This window comes from Periophthalmus magnuspinnatus, chromosome 18 (assembly GCF_009829125.3).
Source record: "Periophthalmus magnuspinnatus isolate fPerMag1 chromosome 18, fPerMag1.2.pri, whole genome shotgun sequence".
NCBI lineage: Eukaryota > Metazoa > Chordata > Actinopteri > Gobiiformes > Gobiidae > Periophthalmus > Periophthalmus magnuspinnatus.
Genome location: NC_047143.1, coordinates 6,522,013 through 6,533,659, shown reverse-complemented (window position 1 = coordinate 6,533,659; position 11,647 = coordinate 6,522,013). Strand labels below are relative to the sequence as shown.

Here is an 11,647-nt window from a genome sequence, read left to right as displayed (position 1 = left end):
TTTTCTGGTGTGGGGTCTGCCATCTCCTTGTCTCCATGGGGATAGTATTGTCTATAATGTAAGATGTAAGAAGACATGTTTTTCAAGGTATTTTTATTTTTTTAATGCCATACTGTGGAACATTCTATTACATCTACATTGAAACAAGCAGATGCACCACCAGAAGAGTTAAGCAGCGCACCTTTAATATTCTGAATCCATGTGACCATTTATCATAAAGAAATCTAGACACAAGCCCCACCTATTTTTTTTTGTTGCTTGAAACCCCGCCCCTTCTGTGTATAAAAGGCAGTGTGTCTCAGTGTTGGGTTCCTGCACATTTATATCACAAACTCAAAAAAAAAACAAAACAAAAAAACAAAAAAAATTGAAAAAAAAAATTGTTTCTTTGTTTTATTTTTCGACAGTAGTAAGTCCACCAAGGGTCTGTCCAGAGTTCTTTTAAGGTTGAAAGTGTCCAAGTTGGAGTCTGTGATGGTCCGGTCTAGACACATCCGACTGCTTCTTCTCCCGGTGTTGTGGAGCCACGCACTGGAAAGCCACACTAAAGGTTGGTCATTTTCTGGTCTCAGTAATAATATCCATATCATATTTTTGTAATCAGATTCATTGAAAAAGACTTGCGTTCACACTTGCACTGATTTAGTCCTGGTTTGGGCCCAGTTTAATCCTGATGTAGACTTTGGGACGGTCCTTAATTTCACTTTAAAACTAGTTTAGTTTAGTCCTATTCTTGATGTTGTACATGTGCAAGTCTGAACTCACCTTGACTAGACCAGGACTAGGACTGAACCAGAAGTTCTGCAGAAAGTTCGTTAACATGTTTAATGCTAAATACCATCAAAAATAAGTGTTATCTGTCTTTTTCATGAATACCACTACTTTAAAACAATATAAATTAATGGTACTGTGTGTAACTTTCTGGTAGTAGCACCTGTATGATTCCACCTTGTACATTGATTTGTTAAAAAGTTACATACTGTGGCTTTAAGTAGAACTTTTAGAAGTAAACCAAGATTAGATTAGAAGTAGAGATGAACTAAAACAGGATTAAACCAGGATTATAGCAAGACTAAACCAGGACTGAGCCAGAGTTAAAACAGGACAGAATCAGAACTGAAATGAAAAAAAAAACAAAAACAAAAAGAAAACAGCTCAGGTTGTTTAAGTAAAAGTATTGACCCTTTTATATGAATACAAGTCAAATATAGTTGTAACATTGTATCAAAAGGTTTGAAAAAGCACCATAATTCAAACTGTTATTAAACTACAAACTAATATGCAAACTTTGGACCAATAATTTAAAAGAAATTCTGGTCCTGAACCTGGTTTATTGCCAGAGCAAAGTTTAAGATAATGGAGCAATAAAGAAATAAAACAATAAAACAAGCTCCAAGGTTAGGTTCATATTGATAAAATGTACCATTTTATCAATTATCAATATATCTACTATCAGAGAGATCAAGAGTCTAACCCACAACCTCCTGACTGACAGGAGGAGACAGGATAATCTAGACAAGACAGAACTAAACCAGGACTGAACCAGAATCAAACCACGGATAGATTAAAACTCGGTTTAGAGAATAACTAAACTATGACTAGACCAGGACTAGACTAAGACCGGACCAGGACTAGACCAGGACTAAACCAGGATTAGATCTGGACCAGATCAGGACTAAACCATGATTAAACCATGTCGAGATCAGGACTAAACAAGGACTAGATCAGAACTAAACCATGGCTAGACTAGGACTGGATCAGGACTAAACCATGACTAGATCAGGACTAGATCAGGACTAGACCAGGACTAGACCAGGACTAAACCAAACCAAGACAAGATTAGAATTAAAAGAAGGACTAAGTACAACAAAATTGAAAACTGGGACAAATTTTGGAAATAATAGTGGACTATCCTTGAACTCAACAAGGACTAGAACAGTACCAAAACAGGTCTACCATCAAGACTAAACTGGGCTAAAACCAGGACCCAAAGGGGGCTAGTATGAACACACCCTAAACTATGGCTAGAACAATTCTAGACTAGAACTGAACCAGGACTAAACCAAGTGTAAACCGGGTACCTGTAGGACCAGGCAAGGACTAAACCAGGATTGAACCAGGAGTAAAACAGAACTGAGACAGAAGTGAATCAAAATTACAATAGAAGTATACTAGAGATTAACTAAACCAGGACTATACCAGGACTAAACCAGGACCAAACCAGGACTGAACTAAAACTCGACTGAATCAGAAATGAACCAAAACTAGATCAGAATTGCACTAGAGAATAACTAAAGTATGAATCAACCAAGACTCAAACCCAGGACTGATCCAAAACAAATACAGGACCAAGACCAAGTCCTAATTAGCCCTAAAACCAGGCCTAACATGTAATGGTTGTATTTCAGCATCTCACAGGCAGGTGGTGTCACTGGTGGGTGAGGATTGCGAGCTGCCCTGTTCGGTGGACCCCGGCTCTAATGTCCGGGTCCTGCAATGGAGTAGACCCGATTTAGACCACTATGGGTACCTCCTGTTCTACAGACACCCATGGGTCCGGAGCCACTACCAACACCCAGACTACAGGGCCAGAGTCCAACCCAAAGACCCAGGACTGAACCACGGAGAGCTCAGCCTTGTCCTGAAGAATGTCACTCACAACGATACAGGGACGTATGAGTGTCGACTGCTCCTAGACAACAACATCGGGAGCAAAACAACTGTCTATCTGACGGTCAAGGGTAAGCCGGGACTAAGCCGGGACTAAACTGGGACTAAACCATGACTAGATCAGAACTAGACCGGGACTAGACCGGGACTAGACCGGGACTAGACCGGGACTAAAGGGGGACTAAAGCAGGATTAAACCAGGACTAAACTAGGAGTGAATCAGGAGGAAAACAGGAATCTTCAGGTTGCAAGGATTAAAAAAAAATTGAACTAGCCCATTTGTGAACAGATTTGGAAAGAATACAATATTCCTGGATTAATTCTGGTTATGGTTGGACCCATCAACCAGGACTGGATCAGGAATAAAACAGGACTAAAAACTGTACCAGACCAGGTTTAAAACATGACTAAACCAGGACTAAACCAGGACTGAACCAGGAGTAAACTAGGACAAAACTAGGACTGGATTAGGACTATACCAAGGTTGAACCAGAATTAATGTGAGGCGTGATGTTTTCTGTGTTGTGTGTAGATGTAAACAGCTGGAGTGAGGAGGAAGTGAGCACGACCAGAGGTCATCTTGCATTTCCTGTTGCCACTCTTCTTTTTCTACTACTGATGATGATTATGTTGTTCATCGTTGTTTTAAAGCGCCGGGCGACACCACCACAGCAGGACTTAAACTGAGAGATTTTGTACTTTTTGCGGCATTTTTTTGCCATAATGGGACTTGAACTGAGAGATTATATATTTTATTACGGCATTTTTTTTTTGCCATAATGGGACTTGAATTGAGAGATTATATATTTTATTGCGGCATTTTTTTTTTTGCCATAATGGGACTTGAACTGAGAGATTATATATTTTATTGCGGCATTTTTTTTGCCATGATGGGACTTGAACTGAGAGATTATATATTTTACTGCGGCATTTTTTTTGCCATAATGGGACTTGAACTGAGAGATTATATATTTTATTGCGGCATTTTTTTTGCCATAATGGGACTTGAACTGAGAGATTATATATTTTATTGCGGCATTTTTTTTGCCATAAAGGGACTTGAACTGAGAGATTATATATTTTATTGCGGCATTTTTTTGCCATAATGGGACTTGAACTGAGAGATTATATATTTTATTGCGGCATTTTTTTGCCATAATGGGACTTGAAATAAGAGATTATGTATTTTTTGAGGCATTTGTTGCCATAACTACAATACCAGTCGAAAGTTTGGACACACATTTTTATTTGATTTTTTCTATATTTTACGAATGTAGATTCTGACTGAAGGCATCAAAACTATGAATCCTAGATAATTTCATATATGTAATTTTTTAATTTCATGTTTACATCGTGTATCTACAAAAAAAAAAAAAACATGAATGAGAAGGTCCAAACTTTTGACAACAATACAATACAATACAATATAATACAATAATACCCCCCCTCCTAGAGTTGCCACCTTACCGCGGTGGAGGGGTTTGAGGGGTTCAGAGTCTGAACTAGACCTGATCCTGACCAAGAGCAATTCATCACAAACTAAACAGGACTAAACCAGGACAAAACCAGTACTGAACCAGAAATAAAACTGGTCAAGATTTGATTAAAATAAGACAAGATCAGGACTAAGATCCGAACCAAAATGAGGTCAAAATAGAAAAGTTACAGAATACACTTTACATATTTCTATGTTTGATGACCTTACTTAAAAAAATAGCACACTATGTTGTTATTTATATGTTGTTATTTATTGTACTGTGTTTATATTTTATGTTATTTTTTAATACAATACACAGAATACATTAAAATTATATTGCTGCTCAGATCATTTTATATTGTCAACATAAAGCTTTTGACACAAAGCTTTTACTCACAGTGGGAAGAGGAACCACAGCTTTTACTCAAGTAAGAGTACTGTTACACTGTACAATATATGTCAAATGTAACTGAACTGAACTTATGTTACAATGACTTTGTACTTAATATTTCATAATAAAAACTTTTTAAAAATGTATTTCTTTATTTCAACTGAAAATAAACTAAACTGTGGCATTCAAGTGAAAATGAGTAACAGAGCTCAACAGTGACCGTCCACCCCCTGGTTCTGTCTAGAAGTAAATTTCCACTTACAATTAGCCTCTGCCTTTGAACTTTTAACATATATACAGTCTATGGTATCAATACTCAGGGACATATTCATGAAGGATCACAAAGGTTCACATTCTCTGTTTTGAATGTATTTTTGTCTCTGCAGAAGTCCTGACACAACCTCCTACTGTGTCTGCTGTCATCAGTGTCACCAAAACCTCAAACGGCTCCTGTGTGGTTCAGATGGAGTGCAGCTCAATGTTTGACAAAGACGTGATGTACAGATGGACCGTGAACAACGTGGAGTACAATGGCCCCCTGCTGCAGTACCCGCTCACACCACAAGAGGGAGACATTACTTTTACAAGTACTGTTTCCAATATGATCAGTGAAGTATCAGAGAACAGGATAATCAACTGTCAATCCTCTAATGAACATGATAAAGGTTAGTTGTAGTAGTAGCACTAGTTGTAGTAGTAGTAGCAGTAGTAGTAGCAGCACTAGGTGTAATAGTAGTAGTAGTCGTAGTAGCAGCACTAGTTGTAGTAGTAATATTAGTAGTAGTAGCACTAGTTGCAGTAGTAGTAGCAGTAGTAGTAGTAGTAGTAGCACTAGTTGTAGTAGTAGTAGTAGTAGTAGTAGTAGCCCTAGTTGTAGTAGTAGTAGCAGTAGTAGTAGCAGCACTAGGTGTAATAGTAATAGTAGTAGTAGTAGCAGCACTAGTTGTAGTAGTAATATTAGTAGTAGTAGCACTAGTTGCAGTAGTAGTAGTAGTAGTAGTAGTAGTAGCAGTAGTAGTAGTAGTAGTAGTAGTAGTAGTAGTAGTAGTAGTAGTAGTAGTAGCAGTAGTAGTAGTAGTAGTAGTAGCAGTAGTAGTAGCACTAGGTGTAATAGTAGTAGTAGTAGCAGCAGCACTAGTTGTAATAGTAATAGTAGTGGTAGTAGCACTAGTTGTAGTAGTAGTAGTAGTAGTAGTAGTAGTAGCAGCAGTAGTATTTGCACTAGTTGCAGTAGTAGTAGTAGTAGTAGTAGTAGAAGTACTGTTAGTAGTAGTAGAAGTACTATTAGTAGTAGTAGTAGTAGTAGCAGTAGTAGTAGCAGCAGCAGCAGCAGCAGCAGTAGTAGTAGTAGTAGTAGTAGTAGTAGTAGTAGTAGTAGTAGTAGTAGTAGGTTGTTACAGAGGTGGGTACAGTAGCCAAAAATTGTACCAAAGTAAGAGTAATGTTACTTAAAAACAGAAGTACAAAGTAGAAGTACAGCGCCATTGGTAGTCTGACTTATCCCAGTTAGGAAAACAGCACCAAAACCTGTTTAATTCATGGATCTATTCACGTCTAAATCAACTGACCAGATGCGTCACAGCAACATCACGTGACCACTCTGAGTTGAAACAGTCAGGTATGAAAACAAACTAAAGCTTGGTCTGAAAAAATAATCTATTCAAATAAATTAACGGAGGACAAGATGAACCTCACTGGACTACATTTGAAAACCATAGATCCACTGCGCAAAATTAGCCTGGAAAGTTTCGTAGTATAGCATTAATCTAATATCCATACATGCATTCTTACTGTAAGTCTGCTTGCCTTTCTACTAATCTAACATGTAACTTCATGACCCACTGTGAAATTTCCAGACAAAGCAATAACATCACCGTGAAGACAAGCAAGTAGCGGGATCCTCACCAGAAAAGTTACATAGTGCACTTTTAACCTGAGTACTAGTTATTACTTCTATGCCTCTGTAGCTTTATATTACCACTTCTCTATGCCACACCATTTTAGGTGGTGTGGCATAGAGAAACTAGTTCAATTTGCAGGTTAAAAGTGCCTAAATCTAAGTTTCTGCTGTTTCCAGTGGCCTTTGCAATTCCCAGTAGTTGGTGACATCACTCAGGACTGCCCTAAAAACAGCCAGGTATTTCTGATTACAAACATCTGACTGCAGAGGCGGAGTTTGAAGTGTGGATGCCTGTTAAACCAATCACACTGTTCCTTATACCTCCAGACCCCACACACTTTAAGTATATTTGAGGCATATTTGAGAAGACAACATTCGGACATGGTATTTATTTCAGTCTTAAAAGTTTATAACAACTTCTGGATAACATAACATTGAAAACAGAACAAAAAAACAAAGAAATTAATACACATTTTTCATTATCGCACCCCAGGTTGACAAATTCATAAAAAAAATCACAGGAAAAAAGTAACATTCTCCCCAGAACCGCTCCAAATTACAGTACATCAAGAGCAAGTGTGTGTCTTGTTCAATGCTTTTCAATAGGCTCAAGTTTGTACCATTTGGCTATATTCAAGTGGTATTGTAAAAGCAGTGGACATCAACTATTACCCACCTTACAAATAATAGTGATTTTTATCCTTTATTTCATTCCCCGATAATCAGACTATCTAAAGAAGCAACTCCCATTTTAATAAAAAAAAAAAAAATATTCTACAATACAAAATGTTGTTAAAAACATTTGAAGGAATTGGCCCGTCAGTGCTCAGTAGTAGCTGTATTTGTGGGTGAATGCAGTCAAAAAAAAAAAAAAAACACAGTCCCACAGCCAAATAAAATCTATATACCATCTTTTATCTTTGTTTTCAAATATATATTTATTATTATTATTATTATTATTATATATAAAATACTGTTTCATTCATAGAAGCCTTTGTACAATATGCGTGGATGTGTGTCAGTGAGCATAGTATGTAATTTTATTGTCAAAAATTAAAAAAATACAAACAGCTGATTCGCTAACTATCACGCTAAAAACAAAAGGTGTTTTACACAATATACACATTATTACTTACAAAAAGGAGAAAAAAGTTAAGACGCAGGTGTTAGAAAGCGGGCTACGGCAGAGTTAGTACCAGCAAATGTAACGAACAAGACAGAAAATCCATGGAGATACAAAAGATAGAACAACAGTAAAAAAAAAAATAAAAATTAAAAGCTACTGCAAAAATACATATTTCAACATAAGTTAAAATTTGGAATTCAAAATATCACTGCATTTAGTTTGTTGGTCAAGTTTCAACATATCTTTCTTATTTTAAGGTGAGGGAGAATTACACTTCTATGGGGTATTAACTGCTAACACAGAACATATTTATATCACCATGTTACCTTTTATTGTTTTGAAAATGCTATATTCACTAAAAACAACACATTAACATGTTTTCTAAGTTGTTTTTGATGCTTTGTCACCCCCTCCCTTTGCTCCAAGTCACTCTCCCTTCACAGCGCTCTCATGAAATAAAAACAAATTTTAAAATGCTGAAACCAACAAAAAATGTTGACCAACTAATTAAATAAATTAGACTAGGATTATTCTGAATTCAAGTGATTTTAACTCATGTCGATATATTGTTTGCAGCGAGTCTCTAAAGCAAAGCCTAAAGTCAGTGCATCTCTCTTATCGGATGTTTGGAAGTTCAAAGTGCCGATTTGGTAACCATGGAAACAGTTCACTCCTCATCAATTAGGCCCAAAACAAAACAAAAATATAAGAAAATATATATATATAGTAGGTAGAAGTTTGTTAAGAATCACATTTGTGTTGCACCAACATGAAAAGTAAAAAAAAAAAAAGAACAAAAAAAAACAAAACAGGCTACAAGTATGTGCATGTTACAGTATTTTAAGAGTATAGTTGAATAAGTCTGAAAGCAGTGGTGGAAAGAGTACTGAAAGTTTGTACTCAAGTAAAAGTATAGTTACATGGCTAAGGGTGCGTTCACACTTGTCCCTGTTGAGTCCTGGTTTGTCCATGGTAGACCTGGTTTGGCTTTGTATGTGGTCTAGATGTTAAGTGTGAACGCACCCTAAAAATCTACTTCACTGCTGTTCTGTACGTAGTTGTAAGTTGTTACTTGCCACCCTGTTTGAAAGCCACTGTTTACTGTTTGTTTGTGACAGTGGAAATAGGCCTGTCACGATAATTACTATATCAACTTTAGAAATGATATATGGAGTAAGGATTTTTGGGGGTTGTAGATTTTGGTACTTTTTTTTTCTTTTTCTTTTCTTACTAGTGAAAGTGAGATTCTTTGTTATTTTGATGTACAGCGATATGACTGGAGCTGTGGAGTATTGAATAAATATCTTCAAAATAACTATATCACACTTCAAAATTTGTTATCATGACAGGCCTAAGTGGAAATGTACTCACGATTATTTACATGAAGAAATCTAAGTGAAGGAAGCAGTGACTGGTGTAGCCAAGGCCAGAAAAACAGAAAGAGTCCATTGAGACAAAAGGAAAAGAAAAGCACTTTGTTGTCACACTTCCATTATGGCACCTTTAGTGGATCATTTCTGCTTTCATTTGAGGTACTTCTTAGGAAAAACAAAGACTAAAGTTAAGAAATATTTAAGTCAGTTTTTATCTTTTTTATGAAGCTGTGTTGCACAGTAGCACCATTGTTTTAGTTTAAGTTTTCAGGAAGACGATGCACCAGGGTTTCCAAAGCCTTATCGCCACGGTGACAACAGAAGTGTCGCGGCCAACATTCGTAGTTCGTCTTCTTCTGCGATGGTTTTGTTGTTTTCTCTTTTGGGCGACATGGCGAGGGGAGGGGCTCAGAGCCGAGAGCGTTACGTCCTCTTCATACACACCACACAGCGGCTGACGCGAGCCCGGAGGTTACCCGCTTTGAACGTCTCCGACTGGGGTTTCCTGGAGGAGTACAGAGGGGTCGGTCATCCAAAGAGAGAAAATAATGACGGATAACACATTTAACTCTGAAAACCTATTTGTTTATTTTCTATGTATCATGTTACAAACTGGAGAACACTCTAGGCAAAGCGATAACATCTGCATAGTGACAAACAGGTGGCAGATCACCCCCACCAGAAAAGTAACATAGTGCATCTTTAATTTATGTATGTCTAGACACTGTTGAGAACCAACAGTAGTATTTTTAAGTCTTTACCTGAACATCTCGTTCTGTTCTACAATGGCCAACCAGAAGCTGTAGGAGTTGCCATAATAGTTACATGTGCCTCTGCCATGACACTCGATGAACGGAGCGCTCCTGAACTCCTCCAGACAAGAGCCAGGTGAAGCTAGGGCCTGTCCTGAGCCCTCTGCCCCCGCGCTGGTGTGCTAAGGAGTACAGAGAGAGGGGTGAGGTCACCGGAGAGATAACATATATATGAACCAAGATCACAGCTTAAAAGAACAGTCTGTGCAATTTTTATATTAAATTCTTAAACATGGCATATCGTTCCCAGATACTAGGTAAATATATTCAAATCCAATACTGCTTTTACTCATAATAATTAGCTAGATTACAAAAACATTGGAAATGAATTTGTTGATATTATAATTTGAGGTTTATCCAATCAGAAAGCAGAATGAGCTTAAAGTGAGTCTCTCATTTGGGACGCAAGTTTCAGTGCTGAAATCCAGTTGATTTACACCTAAAAGTACTTTCTCTGATCTGAATCCTCACTACCTAAACGTGCACAGGCTTACAGTATGCATACTGACATTGTGGGGCTTCGTACAACCTCGTAGGGCAACGTTAGCATCGTATAAGTAGCGGCAGCAAGACCCTGACATGCCCCCTCATTAATGCTCTGTTAAGACCGGGGGCAGAATACGGCCATACATCTCATAATATAAAGACAGAGTACCATCATAAAGGAGTATCCGATCCAGAGTGCCTCCCAGTTGGCGGGACACGAGGGGATCTGAATGGTCTGGCTGTGGACTGCAATCACCATAGCTGGCACTTCACACACTGCACACCTGTAAGCACACACATATGTTTTTCATTTAAACAGGCACAGAGCTACAGCCAAGAGTGAGTGACTGACGTAAATTACTTTTTTTTGCAAATGACAATATGAATATAAATCCATATGACAGGGTAGATCAGGTTAAGGTTGTCAAAGGTACTGTAAATCAGATACTAAAACTAGTATCGAAACTATATACTCATTTGAACAGGTATCAATACTAAAAAAGTCACATTCACGGGAAAAAATTTTTCTTTGAGCTGTATCTATAGAAGTGGTGTGGTCTATAGAAGTGTAGTCTATAGACCACACCACACAAGATTACACAGATATAACTCCACATGGGGATATCAAAGAAAGTACTATGATTTAATGTTCAAAGTCACCTTCTATTGCCAAAAGAAAATGTGTGGGGTTTTTTTTATTTATTATAATCGTGGTATAGGAATTGGTATTGAGTATACTGAGACTATTCCTCAGTACTGAAACTGAGTTTGAAATGTTAGTATTGAACACTAGTTTAGATACCTGCTGATATAAGGTTTGATGCCCTCTCCGGTGATGGGGGCCATTGACATGGGCATAGGTTCAGGTGTGGAGAGCCAGTACGAGTAGTCGTTACGAGAGGCAAAGTTACACACGTTGTTGATGTTACAGAACATGAAGGGCATTGTGCTGAAGCGCCGGAGACAGCTGCCGGCAGTACCTGGAAAACGAGGAGAAATATGAGAAAAAAATGTTATCTATGTCATCAATGGCTTTTCAATTATAATTTCCCCTTTGATACTTTGATAACTGAGCTTTTTGAATATGTACTTTATCTAATGCCCATGTTCTACCAAACCAAAGTTTGAAAAATACATTTAGGTGCAGTGTTTTAGGGCAAATATTAATTTTCATAATAAAAATTAAAAATGTGACAGGTATTGGCCCTATATTTAGATTATTTTCAATATGAATTTTGCTCTTGCTCCACTCACAAGATGACTGCCACAATGTTCTATCTTATAATTGATACTTTGCAATGACATCACCCCGGGGAGTGCTCTACATTTATCTCTCTAACCTGTCATGTGCACTTTTTCTTTCTAACCACAATGTCACTCTTGTGTTTAAGATAACTAAGCATGTAAGAATT

At 37.5% G+C, this 11,647-nt stretch overlaps 2 protein-coding genes across 2 annotated transcripts in view; one reads left to right on the top strand and one right to left on the bottom strand.

Moving 5' to 3' along the window:
- Positions 1-326: 326 nt before the first annotated feature.
- Positions 327-3,982, top strand: LOC117386434 (myelin-oligodendrocyte glycoprotein-like). Its single transcript, XM_033983789.2, has 3 exons — positions 327-550; positions 2,409-2,741; positions 3,203-3,982. The coding sequence occupies exons 1-3, from the start codon at positions 475-477 to the stop codon at positions 3,355-3,357; spliced, it is 564 nt and encodes a 187-aa protein (XP_033839680.1). The 5' UTR covers positions 327-474; the 3' UTR covers positions 3,358-3,982.
- A 2,843-nt stretch (positions 3,983-6,825) lies between these two features.
- Positions 6,826-11,647, bottom strand: part of col4a5 (collagen, type IV, alpha 5 (Alport syndrome)) — a 62,495-nt gene continuing 57,673 nt past the window's right edge. The window contains exons 46-49 of the mRNA XM_055228851.1: positions 11,038-11,215; positions 10,405-10,519; positions 9,699-9,871; positions 6,826-9,442 (exon numbers count right to left, since the gene is read on the bottom strand). Coding sequence (XP_055084826.1) covers positions 9,361-9,442; positions 9,699-9,871; positions 10,405-10,519; positions 11,038-11,215 — 548 coding nt within the window. The 3' untranslated portion in view covers positions 6,826-9,360. The remainder of the gene's footprint in view (positions 9,443-9,698; positions 9,872-10,404; positions 10,520-11,037; positions 11,216-11,647) is intronic.

Bases quoted from the DNA above. Each gene is read 5' to 3' on its own strand.
- LOC117386434 (XM_033983789.2), top strand. From the start codon at position 475: ATGGTCCGGTCTAGACACATCCGACTGCTTCTTCTCCCGGTGTTGTGG. The intron at 551-2,408 runs GTTGGTCATTTT...GTTGTATTTCAG, and splicing joins ACTGGAAAGCCACACTAAAG to CATCTCACAGGCAGGTGGTG. The intron at 2,742-3,202 runs GTAAGCCGGGAC...TGTTGTGTGTAG, and splicing joins TGTCTATCTGACGGTCAAGG to ATGTAAACAGCTGGAGTGAG.